This window comes from Lygodium microphyllum, chromosome 16 (genome assembly GCF_053477565.2).
Source record: "Lygodium microphyllum isolate KBCC chromosome 16, Lygodium_microphyllum_v1.1.10, whole genome shotgun sequence".
NCBI classification, from domain to species: Eukaryota; Viridiplantae; Streptophyta; class Polypodiopsida; order Schizaeales; family Lygodiaceae; genus Lygodium; species Lygodium microphyllum.
In genome coordinates, this window is record NC_141150.1 from 80,602,616 (window position 1) to 80,629,419 (window position 26,804).

Genomic DNA, 26,804 nt, shown 5'->3' on the forward strand with positions numbered 1-26,804 from the left:
GCGGCTGTCTACTTCACCGATGGAGCTTGTATCTATGGATCTTTGTGGCCCTATGAGGAACGAGTCCTTGCGAGGGAGCTCGTACTTCATGCTGATCGTAGATGACTACAGCAGGATGACATGGGCCTATTTCTTGGCATTGAAGTCAGACGCTTTCTCCCACTTCAAGGATTGGCTTCTCTTTGAGGAGAACCGATCAGGCCGGAGATTGAAGACCTTGCGATCCGACAAGGGTGGTGAATTTGTTTCTAATGAGTTTGCTCGTTTTTGTGCAGATAAAGGTAATCACCAAGAGTTTGCTAATACCAATACTCCTCAAGAAAATGGCATTCTTGAACGGAAAAACCGCAGTGTGATCGAGATGGCGCGCATCATGATGGAGCACCGACAGACCCCTCAGGTTCTGTGGGCCGAGGCTGTGGCTACTGCAGTCCACATCCTTAATCGATCCCCCACTTCGGCCGTTGATGGGATGATACCTTTTGAGGCTTACTTTGGGACTAAGCCCGATGTTTCTTACTTTAGGGTCTTTGGGTGTGATGCCTATGTTCACATTTTCAAGGCTCATCGTGATAAATTTGAAGCACCTTCCCGAAGACAGGTATTTGTTGGCTACAACTCCCAGTCCCAAGGCTATTGATTGTATGATCCCGTCAAGCGGGATGTGTACACTAGTCGCGATGTGCGGTTTGTGGAGGTTCCGGCCATATCAACGGGTGAGGAGCATCTCGTTCTTGGAGATCCAGGGGAGAGTTGGGCTCTTGCTACAGTTCCTTTGGAGCCCGTGTCTTTTGATTCTGATTCTGTTTCTGACACAGAGTCTACTGTTCCACCGGTCACCCCAGAGGAGTTACCACCGGTGGATATTCCAGAGTCTTCAGCTGATGGAGAGAGACGAGGGGAGGTTCGGCCTCCTCCTCGATGGGCCCGTGACACACTCCGTGATTCAGGGATCGAGGGGGTTTCTGAGGAGTGGGGACGCAGGATGGTCCGCGGTGGCCACGGAGGCACCAGGCACATTCTACGGAGCTTGTTTGCTCTAACTATTGTTTGATGACCCGTGTTATGCAGGATTGAGAGCCCACCTCCGTGAAGGAGGCTTTACAGTCCGCACCATGGAAGAAAGCTATGGAAGCCGAGTTGGAGGCTATTGAGAGGAATGGCACTTGGTCACTCGTGCCACGCCCCTCGAATAAGAAGGTAATTGGCGTCAAATGGGTCTTCAAGACCAAATACCTTAGCGATGGTTCTTTGGACAAGCACAAGGCTCGCCTTGTTGCTAAAGGTTTTGCACAGCGCCCAGGGATTGATTGTCATGATACTTTTGCCCCTACTGCTCGTATGGCGACTATTCGAGCTGTTCTTGCCTTGGCTGGCCATAGGAGATGGCCTGTTTACCAGTTGGATGTGAAGTCGGCCTTCCTCAATGGTGATTTGAAGGAGGAGATCTATGTTGAGCAGCCTTCTAGCTTTGGATCTTCAGATGGGAAAGTCTACAGGTTGAAGAAGGCCTTATATGGCCTCAAGCAGGCTCCGCGTGCATGGAACGAGAAGATTGATTCGTTCCTTTAGTCTCAGTTGGGATATCAGCGTTCTAAGGCCGATCCGTAGCTTTATGTTCACACTTCCGAGGATGGTTGTGTGCTTTTTGTGTTATATGTTTAATGATTTGATTGTCACAGGTGATCATGCACAGCAGGTCCAAGAGACGAAGGCAGCTTTACATCGGACGTTCGAGATGACGGACTTGGGTCTACTCCATTTCTTTTTGGGCCATGAGATTTATCAGTCTCAGAGGGGGATCTTCATCTCTCAGCAGAGATATGTACAGGAGCTCTTGGTTTCTTTTGCGATGGGGGATAGTTGGACCCTTTCTACTCCTATGGATCCGAATTGGAAGGCCACTTCCCATTCAGCTTCTCCCATGGCGGATGCTTCCCGCTATCGTCAGTCTATTGGATCATTGATTTGGCTCCTCAACACTCGTGTTGATCTTTGTTTTGCTGTTGGGCTCTTGGCAGGATTCATGAGTGAACCTCAGACGGTGCATTGACAGGCTGCTCAGAGGCTACTTCGGTATTTGAGGGGGACGTCTGATTTAGGGATTCATTATCCCGCAGGGACAGATGGTTCAGATCTTGTACTTGCAGGTTGGAGCGACTCGGATTGGGCCAGTGATGTGGACCACAAGCGGTCTACTACAGGTTACTGTTTTACCTTGGGTGCAGGTGTTATCTCATGGAGTAGCAAGAAGCAGCCCACGATAGCCCTTTCGTCTACTGAGGCGGAGTATCGGGCCATGTCTTCCACCACATGTGAGGCTGTGTGGCTTCGGAGATTATTGGAGGAGCTTGGCTGCCCCCAGACTCCTCCTACTTTGCTGCAATGTGACAATGAGAGTTGAATTGCCTTGGCATGGAATCTTGTTTTTCATGCCCGGACGAAGCACATAGAGATCCAGTACCACTTCATCAGAGAGAAGCTTCTAGATGAGACCATCACTATGGAGTACTGCAAGACAGAGGACAATCTTGCAGATTTGTTTACGAAGGCACATCCCCAGGCTCTACTTCGGCGACATTCCAGATCCCTCAGGCTTCTGCCCCGCCCAGACTCTGAGAGGGGGTGTTAGAGATCAAAGCCTGTTCGAATTGCACAGTCCAGTCGGACTGTACAGTCGGACTGCCACGTGGCAGTCCGACTGACTGCAGTCCAGTCGGCTGCATTTAATGCAGCCGACCTGCCTGATTTTTTCGCCCAGATTCTGGCTATTTATAGTTGAGGTTTTCAGCAGTCTCCCACACTTCTCTGCTCGCAGATTATAGATTGGTGGCACGCGCAGATTCCGTCTTTGTTCGCAGATTTCAGACAGGAGACAGTGCAGACTGCAACGGACTTCGTGGTGAACAGCAGGTTGCATCGTCGAGGTGGAGACAGGCAGTCCAGCGCACTGCGCCCGTGTACATATCTGCATATCTTTGTATACAACACACTTTATACAGCAAATCTTCATGTTCCACTGTCTCTTTCTCTCTCTTCTTTCTCTACGTTCTCTCTCTCAGTCCTACTCTTCTGCACCGCTGCACTCTGACACTTTCTGACGTAGACAAAGTTGTCAGAGAAGCATATGAGGTGGGCAAACTTTCTCTCTATGTTTCATTTTTAGACTGTACATATTGATGGTAAAAAGAATGTTGTGGCTGTTGCAGTGTCACGTAAGCCACAAATTTTAGCCGTCAGCATGGTTTATCACACTGAGTTCAATGCCATGAAAGATCAATATGTTGCTAATTCGGACTTTGCTAATTTTTATGATCAGCTTTGCAATGGCCAAAGGCATGAACACTTTGTGCTAAGAGATGTATTTTTGATGATGCACGGTCGACTATGTGTCACAATGCAGTTAAGGCCTAGAGTTATCACTGAAAGTCATGTTCCTTTGTATGCAGGACCTAAAGGTATTGATGCCACGGTCAAGGCAGTGGAGCATTGCGTTTATTTGCCACCTTTGACGCATGATGTAGAATAGTTTGTTAAGACATGCATTGTATGCCACAAAGGTAAAGCATGATAGGTAAAATATGCCGGGTTTACAACTACAAGGAATGATGGGATATGGACTATCATTTACAGGTTTAGCAAACAAGCCCATTTCATTCCCGTGAGGAAAAAAATAAAGGCTGATCATATGGCACGATTGTTTTTGTAGCACATCTTTAAGTATCATGGTATGCCAGAGTCGATCATTAGTGATCGAGACCTCCGAATAACTAGTTTATTTTGGAACGACTTGTTTGAGAATATGGGTACCACGTTGAAATTCTCATCATCCTTCCATCTGCAGACAGATAGTCAGTCTGAGGAAGTAAATTCCTCAATGTTAGATTTTTTGAGGTGCTATGTTTTGGACTATAAGACACAGTGGGAGTAGTATTTGCCCTTGGTTGAGTTTGCTTGCAACATAGTGCATAGTTCCACGGGCAAAGCTCCATTTGAGGTGGTTGAGGGTGGCAAGAAGGTACCACCTATTTTGCAAACTAAGGATCAGATCTTTGAGGTTGATTCTTATGTGGAAAATTTGGATGTAGCCTATGCAAAGATAAAATATGCACTTCAGAGATCGCAAGAAAAGCAAAAGAGGGTAGCTGATCGCCACAGGCGTGCTTTGCAGTTTGCAGAGGGGATTATGTATTGTTGCGTTTTGAAAAAGCAAGGCTGAAAAAGATGAAAGTAAGAGAAAGATTGTGTCCGAAGTTGAGTATGAGATACTATGGGCCCTTCCAGGTATTAGAGAAAATAAACGATGTGGCATATTGGTTGAAATCACCTCCACATTGGCGGATACACAATGCCTTTCATGTTAGTTTGTTGAGGCCTTTTCATGGTGATGTGCTATAGGATATGTTTGTTGAAATTCAGCTTGAGGTTGAGGAGCTAGATGAGATTTCGATACGTGAGTAGATTTTGGCACATAAGGAAAGAAAGGTCAAAGATAAAGTTTCCAGGAGATACTTAGTGAAATTTCAGAATTATTCACCAATGGATGCCAAATGGATGGAAGAGGATGACTTGGTAGACCATTCTCAATTGTTGCAGCTTTACCTAGATGCCTTTCAATTAGAGCCGACTTTAGTTCAGGCTCTGTCAGGTTCAGCAGAGCAAGGTCCTCGAGTATTGCCTGATGCTCAAGGGGGAGGTAGCACTTTCCCTCCTCCAGTTATGGACAGCTCTTGTATGTAGTGGATCTCGAATGTACTCAGCATGTATCCAAGGTATTGCGCTGACAGTATGTTTGCCATGAGATTACTACTCAGTGTACTAGTCACTGTAAGATGTATGCAGATGAGTATGAGTTTCATCCGGGCAGTGGAACTATACTTTTGCATTATCTTATGATCAATTTAGCATGAATTTTGCCTCAATTTTGAGGCAAAAATTTTGATAAGTTTCAGCTCAGTTTTTGATAAGCTTGAGAACCGTTTATGGTCACTTTTTGGATTAGTTATGCATCTATTTTTGCACCGATTGTTGGTCGGTTTTTGCAATGAGTTTGTGATTAGTTTGGGGTCATATTTGCAGCAATTTGTGATCAGTTCTCAGATTAACAGGTGATCAGTTTATGATCAGATTATGCATAGTTTTCAATGGTTTACATCTAGTTTTATGGACAACAACATATATTGTGATGCCATTGATGTTTTAGCCATGGTTTATGCTTGGTTATGCTATGCTATGGTTTGGTTTTGCGAGATGAGTTGAGTTATTTTGGCTGGTAATTTTAAGCATATGTTGGGCATAGGAAAGGTTGAACAACAATGTGCAATGTTGTGTTGACTATGATGTTCTATGGAAATTTCAGTGTAGTACTTTGCTTTTGATGCATTTGGAAGTGCAATCGAGGACGATTGCAAGGATTTCAAGGAGGAGGGCTGTCATGAGGACATGTATTTTTGAAATGTCACTTAACACGTGGATTAATTTTTAATCACGTGATTAGGTAAATGTTGCACATGGGAGAGGCAACTGGGGTTAAAGTAAATTTACGAGCCTGGTAGCCGAAGAAATCACGGGATGTCAAAGGCCAAAGTTGCTATAAGTTATGCCGCACAGGTACTTGGTGGTATCTAGTGCCAGTTGTTGGCCTAGGTCATCCATTTGGCCATAAGTGTCAGTTGGTGACACTAGAGAAGTGGCGTTTAATGGTACCTAACGCCAAATTGATGGTCAAAGATGGCGCAGAGACACTCGGAAATGGAATTTGTCTAGCTAATTTAATTATTGTCCAGTCAGATTATTTTTCAGGGTAACAAAATAATTATTAGATTAATTTTCAGTATTTAAAGGCTGAACATTAGTATTTAATTATGAAAAATGTTGGAGAAACCATTTGGAAAGGTTGCCACTTGTCAAAAATGCCCATGCAAGATTGGAAAACGTTTTTAGAGGCTGGAGAGAGGGATTTTTATAAATTCAGCCTGCAAGAGAGAGAAGGAGGGGAGGTTGTTGGTCTAATTTGCAGCCATTGGAGGACCTTTTGAGGCTGCCAAGGGCAGGAGAAGGCCAATCAACACCAGGAGATAACATCTACAGGCTGTTGAGACAGGGCAGCAACAGTAAATGATTGATTTTCTTCAGTTCTTTGTATCTACAAGCTATTGTGGTAGGGCAACAGCTGCAGTTGATTGATTTTTAGTGATTCTTCAGGATAAACTCTGAATTTTCTCTCTCTACAGCTTTCCCTCTCATCTTCCAGCCATTTCATAGCCTTGCTTCAAAGATCTCAGCATTTGGACCCTTGGAGGCTGAGAAATTTCAGATTTCTTTGTTGTAAACCCTAATGTGCAGCAGAAATTAGGGTTTAGCAGCAACCTCTGGAAGAGTGCCAAAAATGGGAAGCTCTAAGACTTGGATTCAACAGGGCTGAAGCTGTTTTTAGCCTATTCAAGTGGAGGGACTAGGAAATAATTGAATTTGGGGCATTTTCCTTCTCCATGAAAGCGGATAAAGGCCAATTGATTGCCCGAATCAAGGGGCCAATCAGATTAAAGACTTGCTGGTGATTCATCACAGCAAGGGGAGTTGGAATACCGAAAGGGATTGGGAGAAATCCCATTGTAAATCAACTTTTTCTTCAATAAAGCTAAAGAGATACCAAAAGGGGCGCCAATTGGGTGTGCATTGTCCAAGATGAGTAGGTAAATTTGTATTTTCAAATTTACATTAATTGTTTGCTGCTGTAATTAAGTTGTAATCAGGGATTTACCACCCATCCACGGAAGCAAGGTTGGTTACAAGTCATTAAGTTTATTGTATTTCATTGGTTCCTACTTTGATTTCCATTTATGGCCCCATAAAGACTTTATTTGTATCATTTATTAGTGTTTGGGTGCCTTTTGAGAGAGTTGGGACACCACCCTAGACAATTTAGTGGCTCATGTGCCTATAAATTTGGCATGGCCATTCATCCATCTTAACTCCACATTTAATTCTCTCGTTCATTCTTCATCATTCCCCCATCATATCTTCAGCCTTAGCCATCTTACCACTGCTGCCCACATCCCTACCAGTGAGAGTGCTCAGCAGAAAGGAAAGCAAACATGGAGAGGAGACCGAAGGAGAATGGAAGTGAGAGAAGGAATAATTTGACTGCAATGGCTGAACGATACAAGGCAGCAACAATCAGCCCCAATATGCAGCTCTCTGTGTCATTGTGGGCGCTAGATGGTAGTGGGGGGTGAGAGAATGGGGGGGGGGCGCGGATGGCTGATCACAAAAGATCAATGATGGATAATGAGAGTGAGAGGGTAGGCTGCCTATAAATAGAAAAACTGGGGCCACAGCTGGTAATAAAGTGGCTAGGCGCATGATGTGGGCACCCATGGCAGCCTACAATGCCAATAAGAAATGCACTAATGTGCCCTCCATCTAAAGTGCCTAATGCACATAAAATGATGGAGGAATACAATGTCAGAGCTCCTAATGTCATTGTCTGACTCGCATTGACTCCGACTAAGGCTCGCAGTAGGCAGGAGATGACAGTACAAGAGACATGTTTGTTAATACCCCCTCTCGGATTCTGGATGTGGCAAAAGACATTTAATAGGAATTACAAACTTGCTTGTTTAGCTGAATCAAGCTTTGCCTAGTGTCCTATGATACTTTAATACTGTTTTTCTTGTCAGCATTTGAGCATTTAACATGGGTCAATCAGTGCATCTGACTTCATGATTGTGATCAATCTGCGGAGGTACTATCTCAATAAAATAGGAGAGATTTTAAGTGCTAATTAATATTCAATAGAGGACAATGTATGCTCGAAAAATACAAACTGAACTTTTAGGCTGTTTGTAACAATTTGGTCAGTCTTCACCATAGAAACACTGTTTCATATTGTTGTGGCTTATGCAGATCCTGGCCATCTGGTCTCATCTTTTTCATCTACTTAACAGGCCTTTATGTTGGCTGGAGCACATGGCATTGGACAATATAACGGGCCTTGACCCTCCAGGTGTGAGGGTGAGACCTGTTTCAGGATTGGTAGCAGCAGACTACTTTGCACCAGGCTATTTTGTGTGGGCTGTTCTTATTGAAAACTTGGCAAAGCTTGGATATGAAGAGAAATCGATGCATATGGCAGCCTATGATTGGCGGCTTTCCTTCCAAAATACAGAGGTGATGATGATTGCTTTCAATGTTACGATCTTTATTGATAGAAATTGCATTTTTTGACCTTTCTTGTTAAAACAGGTGCGTGACAAATCATTGAGCAGGCTGAAAAGCACTATTGAGCTTTTGGTACAAACAAATGAAGGAAACAAAGTGGTGGCAATTCCTCACTCAATGGGAACATTGTACTTTTTACACTTCTTAAAATGGGTTGAGACTCCCTTGCCAATGGGTGGGGGTGGTGGCACTGATTGGTGTGCAAAACACATAAAAGCAGTCATGAACATTGCTGGACCTTTACTTGGTGTTCCTAAAGCAGTTTCTGGGCTGTTCTCTGCGGAGGCCAAAGATATAGCAGTGGCCAGGTAAGCAGCATCTCCTTATGGGTTTGTGGCAGGCTTCTATTTTTTCCCTATGCTTTTTGTGAATGGTGCTAATGTATTGGCTTTATATGATACTTGATGAGGAACCATGGGTGCTAAAAGATGAACTTTTCTGCTTTGGTAAGAGTTTTGTAAAAGATGCTTGGTGAGGACCCATAGATGCTAAAGATGAACCTTTATGCCTTAGTAAGGGTTTTCTATGCTATTATTGTTGATGGTGCTAATGACATGATGTACAAGTGTCAAGGTTTTCCTACTACATTACATCACCACATTGCTCTCTAGTATTATGTCCTAAGAATCAAACATAAACTGATTACCATTACATCACCACCGTGCTCATTAACATTATGTCCTAACAATCCAAGATAAATTGAAGTACAAATATCCAAGGGTTGGCTTGACTAGGAAAGCAATGCATGGGAGTGTAAACAAATCCCTTATAACAAAAGGTCCAAAGAGAAGATCACTCCCAGCATTAGGAAATTTTTTGCTACTCCTTTTTGTATCAAACGTTTTGGGATCTTGAGCTCATGCTTTTTGGCATCTTCTTGGCTAGAGTGGAGTGACCGACTAACGTGACCCTAAATGTGGGTCAACATGCTTGTTAGCACCTATGCAGCATTCCTAACAATATCACGTGGTTCACATGATGTTGTGCTCTCCTCCTCCCTCCGCAACATGCGGCTGTCTTGCTTGACTCACACCATTAGTCATGGTGTCATGGCAACGTGAATTTTTAACTTAGTTCTTTGGAATAATTAAGTTGTGCACATGTGAAGGGGAATGCCGACAGTCAAACCCTAGTTTGGACCAGTGGGGTAACGTATTTCCATTTGGTCTCGACTCTCGTCCTATTCGCTGTTGAAGCAACAAGGTCAAAGTTTGTACTAAATAGATAATGTCTTGTGACACTCTTATTTCTTGGGTCATAACTCTCATGTTGAAGCAAGTAATATCTACTAGATTAACCCTCAATTTGTTATGTATTTTTAGTGACCATACCAAACACCATATTTTAATCAACATTTTTTTGTGTACATTAGTTACTGTTCTAAGTCTGCGGATTGGACAGATCAGATGGATCATACTCAACTACCCTGCTTTGGATGATGTAGACTGACCCTCCTTAGATCATCGATGACAGTAGATTCGTCATGATTCGTGGGAGCTAGATCTGAGCAATGAGAATCAAGATCATGATCATTTTGGTAGTACATTGAACACTGTACTTTGTAGACGTTGATAGTTCATGGATCATTGGCGTTTGGATAATGTTGCATGTGTTAGAAATTTGGTTATTCCCAGGACGGGTGGAGGATGTGTTAGAATAGCTTAGGGAAGAATTACCATTTACCTAGTTTGGAGCAGGTTGCACAGTTTTCTTGCAGTCAACAGCATTTATTATGCAGCTTGGCCAGACTGGGTAGGGTGGACAGGTGCCATGTGGCAGTCAGACAGTGACCACAGCATTTTCTTGATGTTTATTATTGTTTTATTCATCTCGATGCAGTTGGCCAGTTTTCAGCCTGGCTGACCTGCTGTAGTTTTTGTTTTATTTTGGGTTATTTATAGCCAGCCTGCCTGGGGGTCACACACACATTCAGATTTTCAGTTTTCTGTAGATGTAAGAGGGAGTCCTGGTGAAGGGGCGAGTGTACAATGGCGTGCGAGATCAAGGTGTTAGCTGAAGAGTAGAGCTGAGTTGAGAGTTAGAGAGAGTGAATGCAGAGATAGGTGTACCGTTTGCTATGGTACACAAAGAATAAAAGAATGTATTTATATGTTAGGGTACATGAAGGGTGTGTTCACACCTGTAAGTCTATTTACACGGAGACGGAGGGACTTTACATCCAACAACCTCCCACTGAAAGGCCCGAAGTGGTACCTTTAAGCTAACCAACTCCCACTAAACGAATGCAATGCTCATGTTGAAACCAGCCTTCCTTTTCTGATAGGGTGGTTTAACCTCATTAAGCACTTAATTACAGCAATTAGCAAATGAACATAAACTGAAATGCTCACTTTACCTTCATAAACTTGGATAGTGGACACCCTGTTGGCCCCAAAACTTGCGCCCCTTTCGGTATTTCTTTAATTTCAATTGCTGATGGATAAATTTCAAGCCGAGATTTCACGATCTCCTTGTCTGATTCAAAAGCCCCTTGCTGTTCCAATAATCAGCAAAGCATTCGGGCAAATTGCCCCTTGATTTTCACCCAGGGCTTGCTCTAATGGAACCCCAACTGGTCAAATGCTGCCCCAAATTCACAATAGATGGGCTGGCATCTGAAATCCTCACAATTCCATGAATTTCTGGTGCTGGTTTCAGTGTACAATGCCTTTGATTGATGGCACGGGTCCCAAGGTGGCTGTTAAACCCTAATTACTGCTGTAATTTAGGGTTTACAGCAGTAAACTCTCTGTTGTCCACCAAATTTGGCTGTACTCTACTACACATAGCTGAGAATTGTTGAGAATACTTGAGCATAGATTAGAGGAGATGAGAGAATGCTACAGAAAGAGAGAAAATCAGCTGAAATGTATCTTTTGATTCGTAGCTCTGATGACAAATCTGATGGCACCATCAACTTCAAAAGGGGGGTAAAATATGAGCTCACCTGTGAGCCCTCTTCTCCTACCGCCGCCTCTCTTGAGGCGGAAGAGAAAACCTGTTGCCCCCTGTCCTGTCGCCGCGCGCGATTAGTCGTCGTCGCCTCTCAGAGCCAAATCTGATCACCTCCTCTCCCTCTACAAAGCTTTGAATGGCTGCCATTCAGCTTCCACCACCCTCCAACAGCCTTCTCCCTAGTTGCATGGGAAAGTTTTGCCAAGTGGCAGCCTTTCTAATGCATTTTCAGCCATTAAATTAAATTTTCAGAATTAATTAATTCTGAAAATTAATTTCAATCCTTTTGACCCTGCCCAAAATTAAACATGCCCATCTGTAATGAAATTGGCTAGGCCATTTGCAACTTGGAGTGGTTTCCAACATCTGTTGACCCTTAGACTAGCATTAATTAATTAATTAATGCTAGTCCCTAGTGTCACCACTGACACTTAATGGCCAAACAATTGTCCTAGGGTCCAACCTGGCACCAACTGACCACCAAAACCCAATTGGCATAACTTAACACAACTTTTGTCTTAACACCCACTGCATCCTCGGGGTCCTTGGCCCGTTCCCATGAAATAACTGCCATGTGCATCACATGTGCTAAACAACCTTGCACATTTGATCAGTAACTTAATCAAAATGCAATCCAAAGATGGCTGATGTAACCGGCCTGTTCACTGGGAAGGACGGTAGTGTACAACCAAAATAAATAAATGCTTTCACCCAATTTAACAGTCGCCCACTTTACCTGAACTTAAAGACACAGAATCAAGAAGACATACAGGAAGCATAACAGTACAATTACTTTATTTTTAAAAAGAGAGAGAGTACAATGGACTGTCTTTCACCTATTCTGGGTGAAATTTGGCAGCATAACAGTACAATTACTGACCCAAAACAAACTGACCAGGAGGGGAAACTCTGCCCAAGTTTGAATCTTCTGGTTGGAGTGCAGAATTGACCATTTCAGTCTGCTGTAATTACTGGTTCAGACCTGTTCTGAGACCTGTTTACAACACATACTGTTCCCTATACTGTTCTGCCCACTATAATTACTGGTTCAGACCTGTTCTGACACCTGTTCTCAGCTCATATTGTTCCCTGCACTGTCCTGCATCATCTGGGCCAAATGCCCCTTGATTCTGGCATCAATTGGGCTTTGAAATAGCCTTTGAACAGTCCAGAATCAGTTCTGGTTTAGTGCTGTTTCAGACACTTGCTTGGTGAGGTTAACACCCTCACTTGTCCCTACTGGGAACTGCAAACAACTGCTCCTGTTCCTGAAGAAAAGAGGCTCTTGCCTCATGCAAAAACAACATATTCCACACAGCTGTACCTGAATCAGAAGAAAGGCCCTTGATTCTGTAGCATAACCATACTGTCAGGGAGAGAAAGAGAGAGAGTAGGAAGCAAGCTCAGCCTTTTGTGCATCATAGACGGGGTAGGCCAGCTCTCAAGAGCTCTCCATCTGCAGCAATCCATCTCCCTTTCACAAAATGAGCCCCCTATGCATTGAAACTCGTTTTTGTGCTGTCCTCTCTCTCTCTTTTGGGAATTTATGCCCAAATTGTGACACATGGCATACATGTAACAATTTTCTTGTTTAAACCTTTCGGTCTAAAATTCTCCATCCTCGGTTCAAAATTTGACCTCGGCACAGACCAGAGGATTAATCCTCCTACAAAAACGAAGATAATGATGCGAACAGATTCTGGGGTCCAAAAATAGTAACTCCCTAAATTTTAGGAGTTGCTTCCATTGCATCCCCACTAGTCTTCTGACCATCTTTGCAGACTATGGCTACATCCAAATCTGTAATGTAGCTCAACTGAAAGTGAATTTCCACTGATGACCCCACATGGACTAATCTCTTGAAGATTTGTCCATCTTCACTTTGAACTAGTCTCTTCCAGGCTAGTTCTTCAACACACTTGTCCATATACACTTTCACAAGTGTCTTCCAAGCTTGTAAATCTACAGTGCCATCCTGTCTAGTCTTGACTCACTAGACATTCCTGTCCGTTTCACAAACTGGCCATGCAACTCAGACGTTTAGATTTCAAGAGGGATCCTTCCAAAGAGAAAAACCAAATAAAATATGTAATAAAGAAATCAACAAAAAGATAATAGTTGTCATAGTCTTGTGACATACCTCCCTCTCGAAATCGCAAACGTCCTCGTTTGCATGAATGTTATACATGTTTCCAGCTAACCCGGTGAACTTACACCTGGCAGCACATGTACAACACATACATGCTATCAGTCAACATTGTGTACTGAACACACTGTTAACACATGTATGTTCTAACTGTGAAACATGGCAGACTATCATCATGTGACTCCATATCACTGTTTCCAGATATAGTGGCCGGTACACCACAATGATATCCCCATAGTGGCAGATTCTCATTTGATGACTCCACATCACCCTGACTAGAGATCTAGTGGCCGGTACATCAAAATGATATCCTCACTGAGTCAATTCACAAAATACATGCCCAATCGAGTAATCATTGTTACAACATGTATTCAATTCAATAGAAGTAAAAACTGTATTCTTGCAAGCAATACTTGCTTCTTTAGCACTGAGAAAATCATATGGACATAATAAGTGTTAACCTGTACAAAATCTGTTTCTGTACATAATTTCTTTTTTGAGCAATTGCCACTTTGACAATCTATTTCAGCTTAGAGATACAAGGGTCAAGGTAGGTTGCAAGCGAAATGCTTCAAGGTAAAGTTTCAACACATTAGGTGACTCTGCAAGTTCACCTTCATCCATCCACTAAGCATCTATAGCTGGATAGTTCTTGAACTTAACCAAATACCTTCTAGCAACCTTGCCTTTCACTTTCCAATACCTTCTAGCAACCTTGCCTTTCACTTTCCTTTCTTTGTGTGCCAATACCTTTTCTGGAATAAGAATTTCATCAAGTTCCTCAACTTCAGGCTGTTCCTCAGCTGGCATATCTTCTGGCACATCACCCACATAAGGTCTAAGAAGACTTACATGGAAAGCATTATGAATCTTCCAATTATCAGGCAATTTCAGCCTATAGCTGACATCACTAATCTTCTCTGTTACTTGAAAAGGCCCATAGTATCGCATACTAAGCTTAGTGAAAAGACTTTCCTTGCCTTTCCGCTTCTTTAAGCGTGCCTTTTCAAACCGCAACAATACCCAATCACTTAGTGAAAATATCAATTCACGATGGTGATGATCAGCAGCTTTCTTTTGCTTTGCCTGAGTCCTTTCAAGGGCATGCTTAACTTTCTTATACATTTCCCCCATACTCTGCACATACTGATCTGCCTGAAAGATCTTATCCTTTGTATGCAAAATGGGAGGAACCTTTTTACCACCTTCAACAATTTCAAAAGGGGCTTTGCCTGTTGATGAATGCACAGTATTATTGTATGCATACTCGACCAAAGGCAAATACTGCTTCCACTTTGACTTGTGCTCTGATACATAGCACTTAAGCAGATCCAAGACAATAGAATTTGCCTCTTCTGACTGTCCATCAGTCTGTGGATGAAATGACGATGAGAACTTAAGTGTTGTGCCCATGTTCTCAAATATGCCTCTCCAGAATAGACTTGTCATCCGTGGATCACGGTCACTGACAATAGACTGTGGCATACCATGATACTTGAAGACATTGCACATAAACAAATGTGCCATCTGATCTGGTTTTATCTTCTTCCTGACAGGAATGAAATGAGCCTGTTTGCTAAACCTGCAAATAGTAGTCCATATCCCATCATTTCCTGTCTGTGTCCTTGGAAGATCAAAGATAAAATCCATAGCTATGCTTTCCCATGGTTTATCCGAAATAGGCAATGGCTGTAAAAGCCCTGGTGCTTTTTGCCTGTAAAACTTGACATTCTGGCAAATCAAACACTACTGCACAAAAGCATCCACGTCTCTTCTCAAAGTAGGCCAATAAAAGAATGTCTCTATTGCTTTGACTGTTGTATCAATACCACGATGCCCTGCATACGGTGGAGAATGACTCTCTGTCATAACTTTCCGTCTCAATGGCATAGTCACACATAGTCTACCATGCATCAACATGAAACCATCCTTCAGAACATAATGCTCATGATGTTGTCCATTAACAAGTTGATCAAAGATCCTTGTAAAATCTGCATCATCAGCATACTGTTCCTTCATATCATCAAGCTCATGATGATAAGTAATTGACACAGCTGAAACTTGTGGCTTCGTTGACAAAGCATCAGCCACAACATTCTTTTTGCCTTCCACATGCATAATCTGAAAATGGAACATTGACAAAAAGTTTGCCCAACGCATATGCTTTTCTGACAGCTTAGTCTAAGTTAAGAAATAACGCAATGTCTGATGATCTATCTAGACAACAAAATCTGCCCCAAGTAGGTAGTGTTTCCAACAAGAAAGCGCATGAATCACAACCATCAATTCTTTCTTATAGACCTGCATAGTCTTCTTTGGCCCTTGCAAGATTCTGCTTTCATAAGCCACTACCCGGCCATCTTGCATTAGCACTACACCAATGCTATTGCCACAGGCATCACATTGGACAACAAATGTCTTCCTAAGATCTGGCAGGATGATCACTGGACTGGAAGTCATCTTTTCTTTAAGAAGATTAAAAGCTGAAATCTCTTTCTGTGTCCACTGGAAAGAGACTCCTTTCTTCTGTAAAGCATGTAAAGGTGAAGCAATCTCTGCAAAATTGCGAATGAACCTCCTGTAGTAAGAACACAAACCCAAGAAGCTTCTAACATCATGGACAGTCTTCAAATTTGGCCATGTTCTAATTGCTTCAACCTTAGCAAGATCCATTCGGACACCATCCTTTGACACTATTCAGGAACTGGTTTTCTTCCAAGAAGAACTCACTCTTCTTGCCATTGATAAGCAACCTATTACTGCAAAGCTCATCAAAGACTACTTTCAAGTGTTCTTTATGCTCATGTTCATTCTTTGAAAAGACAATCATGTCATCAAAGAATGTACCAACAAACTGCCTGTATGGATGAAAAATCCTGTCCATCATTCGATTAAACGTAGCAAGAGCATTAGTAAGTCCAAATGGCATTACCAAGAACTCATAGAGACCAAACGTGGTCCTAAATGCAGTCTTATGCACATCCTCTGGCTTAATTCTGATCTGATGGTATCCATTCTTCAAATCTATCCTGCTGAAAATTGACGCTCCTTTCATACGGTCAAGGATGTTGTCAATCCTTGGAATGGGGAACCTGTTCTTGATGGTACTCTTGTTCAACGCTCGATAATCTATGCGCATGCGCCAAGAGCCATTCTTCTTCTGCACTAAGAGCACTGGTAAGCAAAAAGGAGATGAACTTGGCTGAATCAGCCCTTTTTCTAAGAGCTCATTCACCTGGCTCAATATCTCTTTCTGTTGGGCTGCACTAACCCTATACGGAGGTCTATTTGGTGGGGTACTGCCTGGCACCAAATCTATTGCATGATCCTTAGACCTCTCTGGTGGCAACAGTGATGGTAATGAGTCAGAAAAACAATCACTGAAGTGAGACAAGAAAGTAGACCTGTCTCTATTTAACATAGAGAAATTTGACTCATCATTATCCTTGACATCATGTGCAAAAATCAAGTACACAGAAAGATGATTCTTTATTACAGATGTAATGGCAGAAGCCGATACAACAGGTACAAACTCTCCTTTAAGCTTCACATCAAGCACGTGAGTCTTTCCCCTATGTTCCAAAGTCAGTGTCTTGTTAAAGGCATCCATCACACCATGCTTTCTGAACATCCATGGCGTTCCCAACAAGACATCACAGCCTTCAAGTGGCATGATATAAAATTCTTCTGCATCAACATAAGACTGTATATGAAGACGCAGCTTCCCAAGAATGGGTGTCACAGACTCTGAGTGACCAGGACATGCCAACCTTGCCTCTGCTGTGTAGCCCATCTCATCTGCTCTGATGCCCAAAGTAGAAGCCAACTCTGGTGAGATAAAGTTTGCCTTAGCTCCAGGATCAAAGAAAATAAGTACATGTTGATCCCTAACTTTACCCCAAGCTCTGCAAAGTTCATTAGCATCCAAGTGTGGCTTGTCTCCCAGCATATCTGACACTAAACCTGCTATAGGTTTGGGCTTCTTTCCTTTCCGGTCCTCTTTATCATCATCAGCTGATCTCTTATTCTTGTCCGGACAATTAGACACAATATGACTAGTCTGCTCACAAATAAAGTATTTCCTCTCAGCCATTAAAGCCTTTCTCTCTTCAAGAGACTACAAAAGGTTTCTTGTGGTCCTTTGGCTGCTATCCAAAGAACTTGGCTGGCTTCTTCTTGAACTGCCAAGATTTACCTGTGCTTTGAGAAATCTGAGAAACCTGTTTACCAAATGGCTTCTTTGCTGAAAATTTTTCAGATTTGTCCAGTTTAATGCTGCTCCCAAAACCACTTGACTGTCCCAACAATAATGCATTTCCTGTGGTAGCATTCTCAATTAACTGAGTCAAAGTGGTGACCTTTGTCTTTGTACAATAATTCCGGAGTTCCTTGGGCAGCCCGTAGCAATATTTCTCTATCTGCTCGGTCAATGGTACAACCCTGTAAGAAGTGACTGGAAGCAAAGCCTCCCAAAACTTCTTGTTTTAATCTTCAAGATCCTTGCACTTAGATGCATCCAAATTGTGCCAAGCTGACATAACATCAATCTCAAATTCATTGGTCAACCAAGCAGAAGCAAATACTTGCTTAAAATAAGTCCAAGTGGCAGGAGCTTGTCCTTGCATCAACAGTGTACTCCACCACTGACTAGCATTGTCCTTAAGAAAAGTGGCAGCTTTCCGGACCTTAGAAGGCTCTGTAAAGTTCCCTCCTGCAAATGCGGCATCAAACTGCTGTAAGAAAGAGAGTGCCTTAGTCCTATCTTCAAACCCTCGAAAGATATCAAACTGTACGGCTGCACCCCCTTCCTTGTATGGCTTTGGCTTCTCATGAGCCATCAAGGGATCCATAGGATATGCCTGTAACATAGGAACACTAACAGATGGCATGGAAGTTGCCGGACCACTGACTACAGGGCTTGTAGACACAATACTTGCTTGCTGGTTTTGATAACCAACCATACCAAAAGTGCCCTGTGGCATGCCAAAACTGCCCTGAACTCCCTGAAATCTAGGCTGCATGCCTATATTACCATACATGGGGTTTGCCATAAAACCCTGTGTACCCCCAAACACTGTTCTTGGTACATACATCTGGTTTCCAGGCGCATAACCAGCCATACTCTGAAATACAGATCCACCTCCAAAGTACCCAGGATGTACAGAGGTCGGTGAGAAAACTTGTGGTAAAGCCTAAAAACAGTTTCCTTGTCCATTTAGGCCAACATTTGGCTGCTGTAAAGTGGCAGGCTGAACTGGCAATGCCTGTGTAACTAGCGTTTCCGCCACCTGTTCCTGGACAGTCGGAACCAATCTTGGAGTCTCCATTGACTCGGCAAGCTGCCTTGGTGTTTCCACTGAATCTGCAGCATGCTTACCCTTATCCTGGACCTCTACTGGATCCGAAATCTTTGCAGATTGCCCCACTTGCTGTAAAGGAAGGGAGGGCTGCAAAAATGCCAAAAACCTTGGATTCTGCATCACTTGAGTAAACATACTCACGGCAGCAACTAATTGAGTCTTGAAAATGTCTTCATCCATAGAAGAAGCCGTAAGAACTTGTGGCTCAACCATAGCAGGAGGAGTAACAAACTGTGGAGGTCTACAAGACTCTCCCACTTCATGAACAATAGGGATCTCCTGTGATGCAGACGCTTCCTCTCTGGTGTCTTCCTTTCTATCAGCCATAATGCACAATTCTGTGTCTTACACCCAAACCAACCCTGGCTCACTCTTTAGGGAAAAAGTGATTCGATCCCGGCAATGGAACCATGTAATTGGCTTGTTCACTGGGAAGGGCGGTAGTGTACAACCAAAATAAATAAATGCTTTCACCCAATTTAACAGTCGCCCACTTTACCTGAACTTAAAGATACAGAATCAAGAAGACATACAGGAAGCTAGAATGCTCCTATTGCAACACATACACCCTGTTGGCCCCTAAGTTAGGCGCCCCTTGCGGTATTTTTTTATTTTTAAAAAGAGAGAGAGTACAATGGGCTGTCTTTCACCTATTCTGGGTGAAATTTGGCAGCATAACAGTACAATTACTGACCCAAAACAAACTGACCAGGAGGGGAAACTCTGCCCAAGTCTGAATCTTCTGGTTGGAGTGTAGAATTGACCATTTCAGTCTGCTGTAATTACTGGTTCAGACCTGTTCTGAGACCTGTTTACAACACATACTGTTCCCTGTACTGTTCTGCCCACTATAATTACTGGTTCAGACCTGTTCTGACACCTATTCTCAGCTCATATTGTTCCCTGCACTGTTCTGCATCATCTGGGCCAAATGCCCCTTGATTCTGGCATCAATTGGGCTTTGAAATAGCCTTTGAACAGTCCAGAATCAGTTCTGGTTTAGTGCTATTTCAGACACTTGCTTGGTGAGGTTAACACCCTCACTTGTCCCTACTGGGAACTGCAAACAACTGCTCCTGTTCCTGAAGAAAAGAGGCTCTTGCCTCATGCAAAAACAACATATTCCACACAGCTGTACGTAAATTAGAAGAAAGGCCCTTGATTCTGCAGCATAACCATACTGTCAGGGAGAGAAAGAGAGAGAGTAGGAAGCAAGCTCAGCCTTTTGTGCATCATAGACAGGGTAGGCCAGCTCTCAAGAGCTCTCCATCTGCAGCAATCCATCTCCCTTTCACAAAATGAGCCCCCCATGCATTGAAACTCGTTTTTGTGCTGCCCTCTCTCTCTCTTTTGGGAATTTATGCCCAAATTGTGACACATGGCATACATGTAACAATTTTCCTGTTTAAACCTTTCGGTCTAAAATTTTCCATCCTCAGTTCAAAATTTGACCTCGGCACAGACCAGAGGATTAATCCTCCTACAAAAACGAAGATAATGACGTGAACAGATTCTGGGGTCCAAAAATAGTAACTCCCTAAATTTTAGGAGTTGCTTCCATTGCATCCCCACTAGTCTTCTGACCATCTTTGCAGACTATGGCTACATCCAAATCTGTAATGTAGCTCAACTGAAAGTGAATTTCCACTGATGACCCCACATGGACTAATCTCTTGAAGATTTGTCCATCTTCACTTTGAACTAGTCTCTTCCAGGCTAGTTCTTCAACACACTTGTCCATATACACTTTCACAAGTCTCTTCCAGGCTTGTCAATCTACAGTGCCATCAGTCTCTTCTAGACTTATACTGGACCTTAACTGTCCAGTCTTGACTCACTAGACATTCTTGTCCATTTCACAAACTAGCCATGCAACTCAGGCGTTTAGATTTCAAGAGGGATTCTTCCAAAAAGAAAAAACCAAATAAAGTATGTAATAAAGAAATCAACAAAAAGGTAATAGTTGTCACAATCTTGTGACAGCTGAAACTTCTATGGTGGCCTTATGACATGTGTAGACCGTATTACCCAATGATTTGTATTATCAGGCATTGGCCTACATCCTGAGGAATGTGCACACCATCACCAAGTGGCTGGTTTTCAGCATTTTCTTGCTGCTGTAATTTGTTTTCAGCATGTTCTTCTTGCTGTCCTATTTCATCCTGTGTATCTATTTGCTGTCCATGATCTTCTGGCTGTAGCACAATAGGTTGCTGCTCATTTTCAGCATCAAAAGGGTCAGAACTTTCAGCTAATGGCTGCTGAATGGCTGGTTGTTCATGCTGAAGTTTGACCTTCTTTTTGTCAAGATCACTATGTGTAGCATTTTTTAGCAACTTTGCCTCATTAAATACTACGTCTTGGCTGCGTACTATCTTCCTGCATTGAGGAAGCCAAACTCTATAACTCATTTCTCCCTCATCTCCATATCCCATGAAGATGCCCTTGATGGATTTCATGTCTAGTTTGGTTCTCTATGTGAGAGAGGACTGCAGGATTGAAGCTCAGCACAGAAAACAGTAGACAGTAGAGAGTGAAGCACCACACTCAATGCAATAGCTGAAAGAGTGTGAGCTGAAAGTACAAGGTAGAACCCTTAAACCTTAGGGTTGTAGGGGGTGTTCACACCTGAACACGGTAAGTGCCCGTAAGTGTGTGTCATAAGCACATACGAAATAATACCATAAGTCCGGGGGAAAAAACCTCTCCTACTGAGAGTAAAATGTGCCCCAGTGTTCTATAACGTCGTCAATCATCATAGGCATGCCATGGTTTTATCTTAATGACCCACTTATTTCAATTGCTCATTTTGAGCACACAGGTCCTATTAATTTAGGCCAGATTAGGATGGCCTCATGTCAAATATAATAGGGAAGAGTTCACTTTACTGCAAAAGATAGGAGCTACCAACTTGCATTGTATATGACATGCTCTGGCCCTTTTAGACTTCATAGTGGATGCATTGAAGGTGCTTTGTAATTACAGGCATTGAATCACGTACGGTTTTGTGGCTTTAATGCTTTCTAAGGGAGACATGCATGATGCCATGACACGAGTTCCTGTCTTTATGCATATGCCATGGGCAGTCTTATTGCTACAGGTATCCAAGAGTGTGCAGTTGTTCAGTAAAACGAGTTTCAGACAATTACCACAAAAATTCTTTATGTTTTGGTGGTTTGGATTTTTCATTCTCCAGAGGGGCCTTTAAATGAAACTAGGCAGACTATCCATGTGCACATGGAGAGAAGCTTATGTTTGGTGTGAAAACATGTCCTCAAGACCAGCTCATAGACGTGATTTTTCACAGAATCTGTTTTTGCACCATTTTTTTCCCAGTGGTCAATGAGTGGAATGTAAGTGTAGTATGATAAATTGAACCATGGAAAGCATGCTAGTGTTGATTGGCCTCTAATAACTGGCAATTCCAAATATTGTCAGAGCTATTGCTCCTGGAGTAATGGATTCAGAAATGTTTGGCTTGCAAACTCTTCTGCACATCATGCGGGTGACTCGAACTTGGGATTCAACCATGTCTATGCTTCCCAAAGGTGGTGAGGTAGTGTGGGGCGGAGTTGACTGGTCACCAGAAGAAGGTTATGAATGCTCATCAAAGAAAACAGTAAAGAATGACAAAGAACCAGAAGATGCGTCACAAAATAACGAGTCTTTGTCAAAATCTATTGGTCCTCATGGGAAGCCCATGGCGCACTACGGAAGATTAATATCATTTGGCAAGGAAGCAGCTGCGCTCCCATCACATAGGATCAAAAGAAATCATTTCAAGGTAGTCTGAATATTTATCCTTAATAAAGTCTGGAGTGGTTTCAAAGTATATGGCTTGTGTTTTCGAAAGGCTGCTACGTTCGTGTGATCTAACTATTTTTGATCAGCAGTATCTTTCCTTGTTTCTGACAAGATTTGCGACTCTTAGAATGCAAGACAGGGGGTTCCAGTCAGTTCAAATCTTTCATGTGGAGATGTATGGACGGAATACCATGAGATAAGCTGGGAGGGCATCCAGGCTGTTGCAGACCACAAAATTTATACTGCAGAAACTATACCTGAACTTTTGAGGTTTGTGGCTCCAAAAATGATTCAACGTGGAGATTTACACTTCTCTCATGGTGTGGCAGAGGACCTGAATGATCCCAAGTATGAGCATTTCAAGTACTGGTCCAACCCTTTAGAGACAAAGTAAGTGAAATTTCCACATAAACAATAACAAATGCCACAAAATAAACGTGCATGCACGTGTATTTGAATTATGTTTGAATGCAAGCATGATATAAGAATGGAATGTACTTGTGTGTGTGTGTCTCTCTCTCTCTCTGTGCATGTGTGATCATTATTGGAGACTGCTAACATGTGGTGCAGATTAACGATGAAGCCTCCCCTCTTTTAAAATTGTCTATTTTGATTCTTCGTATGTGTTGTGTGAAGGCTGCCCAATGCACCAGACATGGAGGTGTACTGCATGTATGGAGTGGGCATATTGACAGAGCGCTCTTACATATACAAGTTATCACCACAGTCTGAGACATGCCACATACCTTTTCGCATTGATACAACTGCAGAGGGGGACTCAGAAGGCTGCTTGAAGGGAGGGGTGCATTTCACGGATGGTGACGAGACGGTGCCGGTGCTGAGCGCGGGCTTCATGTGCGCAAAGGGATGGAGAGGCAAGACGAGGTTCAACCCTGCTGGGGCTGCTACATTTGTGAGGGAGTACAACCACGCCCCACCTGCCAACCTGCTGGAAGGGAGAGGCACCCAGAGTGGTGCCCATGTGGACATCATGGGCAACTTTGCTTTGATTGAGGACATCCTCAGAGTGGCTGCTGGAGCCTCTGGAGAGGACATAGGTGGTAATAAGTTCTTCTCAGACCTCCGCAAATGGGCAGAGCGGATCCCATTGAAGCTGTAGGAAAGCTTCAAAAGACGGCAAAAAGCTCAGAATATGTTTTAAGTGTATTTGATGATCAGCAGCCCTTTTCTGCTTGTCCTCGCTCTCAACGTTCCATATCACGTACAATTGAGCTGATGAGATGTACAGTTAGCAGCAGCGTTTTAGCAGCGGAAATGTGGTTTCAGCTAGGCTAGCTCAGAATGAAATTTATTTATTCATTTATTGTTATTACTATGTGTATTAAACCGAGATGGCAGGTGGGTGCTCTCTGGAGTTCCCAGGTAGGACGTGAAGTTCAGTGGAGAGCTGTAGGGTTCTCTCTGGAGTTCCCAGGTAGGACGTGTGGAAGCAGCTGTAGGCAACACGTGTCGGATGTTCTTTGGCCTGCCCACCTCCCACGTGAGGGCTTATAGCGTTTGATTGTTAGAGGTCAGCCTTTTACTCATTACTTGTTTAACTTGCGTCTGGATGGATCATGGCTGATGTTTAATATTAGCCTGCGCACGTGACTATGGTTGCAAGAGGAGCAACCATGGTGCCCCCTTTTCCACGTGGCAGTGGAAATATCCTGTCCACCATGGTTTCAACTTTCCCCTTTTGGACGTGGCAGTGGAATATCCTGTGCATCAAAGGTTAACTGCAGCAGTGGAAGAGAAAACCAGGGAAGGGTCTGCGTGCATGGTAGGGCGCTGTGGTAAATGGGAAACATTGGGGCACACGTCCTGCACTGATCTCTGCTTGTCAAGACCAGTAACACACAGCAGTTAAGCCAGCAAGCATGTGCACAACCACAGGCACTTCCCGGTCGAACCCTGTGGTTCCCTTTGGGTGCTCAGAAGGCCACCAGCTCTCTGATTGGATCACGAAACGAAGATGTATTTCTTATGCAGAAGGAAGAGTTCATTGTATTCTCTAACGCCATGCCTAAAGGATCGATTTAGACAATGCTCCTTGCTCATGGCCACCCGAGGTCTGAGTAGAACACTGCACACGATCTCACAAAGTTTTAGACTACATTTCTGTTGTTATCGATAGGGACGTGGTCTCGTGGTACCCGGCATACGATCTAAATCATAGTATTGTCAACTCTGCACTCTATTACGTTGCAGTTAAATCGATTAACTCCAATAAACGAATAAGTAAATAAACCTGCCATACTTCTTCTATTTCCATTGTTGAATCATTATTTTTCTTTTGGGGTATATTGTTACATAGTTTTATATGCAAGTCTTTATATTGGGTGGTCGTTAATCATCCCTTGGAAGGGTTGTGGTAACCCTACATTACATTTTGGTCGACTTGCTTTAGCGCCAATTGATGAGAACAATGGGCCAATTTTCACTATGCATGCTTGAAATGTTAGTATGTTTTCGCAAAGTACAAAATTGGCTCAACCTTAATGTTTTTGCAACATCAGCCATTGGTTTACTACAATGCCCTTCAATCTTGAGAATAGTGGGCCGACTTAGAACATGGATGGCTTAAATGTAAAAAACATGTCCTAGCAAACTTTATATTGGCTAGATTTTAACACTTTTGCAATATTATGTAATCAGAGGCAACCATCATGTTGAAGGCGAAATTTCGATTGTAACAAATGTTACAAGACATAAGCATGATAACCATCAATGCAACTTTGGTCGATGCATTGAGGTTATGTGAACTTGAGTGGAATATTGGATTGGTTAAAAAGCTTATAAAGAAAATAAGATCTCTTCAAACTAGCCAAGTCGGTAAATTGGAGAGCTAGTCAATGTCAATCCTTGTAGACTATTAGGAGGAATGAAGTTGGACAAAATAAACTACAGAGTTAGGTCACTAACAAGTACCACAAGTTGCAATGTGCTATTCTCTAATCTAGAATGACCAGTGAAGAACACCATAACATCTAAAGTCTTTATTGACATTTGCATCTTTTAGCCATTTGATTGCCTTCCATACATTGATAACATGAAAACATTACCAAAAAGGTGTCTTTTTGTCTCATCTACATACTCCTAGAAAGGGCAAGAAAGGAAATGCCAAGTATAGATCGATAGAACGCCAATTACATAGATATATACGAATTGCTACAATCAATATGTGGAATCCTTATGCCGTTTGGGCTATTGGATTTATGTTTCTCATATCTTGGAATGCATTGCGGACACAAATGCTTTTTGGCAAATTGAGCTTGTATGTTACTTTGTTCAGGATTTGGGTGATGCGGTAGGGTTCATAGTAGCAGTGATTGAATTTGGGGCTTTTATTCTTTGGGAGAGACATGCTTGGAGCTGACGAGGATCATATCTCCCTTGGCAAAGAGTACCACCTTACGTTTCTTGTTTGCCTGTTCTGTCATGGTGTCATGGTGATTTTGTTATGTTCTATTCTCTTAGCTACTTCGTTGTGACCTCTCAATTTCTTCAAGAATTCTTCTACATCTTGATATTCAGCTTTGGCAGGTTGAAAAGAGACCTAAATAAAATTTATATCACAAATCAATATAATTAATTATAAACAAAGTCATTTAATATTTTTAAAGTGAAAAAGAATTTACCTTATTGCTTGGATTCTTTTACTACAATCACCACCTCCTTGTTTGAGACTTAATATTTTTAAGAGCCCTTTGTTGACTTCGAAGGTTTAAAATAGTTTGCTTTCGTTGACAAGATTTGATACATTTCTCCAATGAATGAATTCTTTGTACAGTCCTCTAGCTTTTGCAAATAACTCATTGTTATGTTCTGATAAAAGATTGTTCTTCAATCTGAGGACATCCATTTTTGCAACCAAGTGTATAGTTTAGAAATCCATTATAACCATCACCAATGAATCTCATCAATGAAGAGCTATTATGGAAAGGTGGACTGCTATTTTTTCTAGGATCTTTGGGATATAGCTACCATAAAACCAAAGATCAAGATTTTTCTTTCATTCAAACTTGAGTATACGTTTCGTAGACTTTGTGATATTAATAGGCTTTGTTCTCTTTCTTGTTGGTTTATACTCACTATCTAACTCAATATGAAGATGATAGAGAGGTCTTTATACTAGAGCTATAGAGATCATTGGATGATTGATCCACAACCAAGGATGTGATTAGAAGATTGGATTGAAAAACTATGTGAATTAGACAAGAAGGAAAACAAAGAAGAAACTAGTAAGGAGGGAAAAGAAAGAAGAGAGTGAGAAAGGAGGGAGGTAATCAAATATCAAACAAAATTCAAATTGA

General features: G+C 42.5%; 1 protein-coding gene across 2 annotated transcripts in view; it reads left to right on the plus strand.

Moving 5' to 3' along the window:
* LOC148023031 (phospholipid:diacylglycerol acyltransferase 1-like) overlaps window positions 1-24,747 on the plus strand; it is a 42,892-nt gene extending 18,145 nt beyond the window's left edge. Inside the window, exons 2-6 of one of the 2 annotated variants that reach the window (XM_087696033.1) lie at window positions 7,950-8,172; window positions 8,248-8,531; window positions 22,123-22,468; window positions 22,616-22,878; window positions 23,125-24,747. In XM_087696033.1, the coding sequence (XP_087552159.1) occupies window positions 7,950-8,172; window positions 8,248-8,531; window positions 22,123-22,468; window positions 22,616-22,878; window positions 23,125-23,608 (1,600 nt within the window). In that variant the 3' untranslated portion in view covers window positions 23,609-24,747. Of the gene's footprint in view, window positions 1-7,908; window positions 8,173-8,247; window positions 8,532-22,122; window positions 22,469-22,615; window positions 22,879-23,124 lie in introns of both variants that reach the window. The other variant, XM_087696032.1, reaches the window with a different exon arrangement.
* The last annotated feature ends 2,057 nt before the right edge of the window (window positions 24,748-26,804 follow it).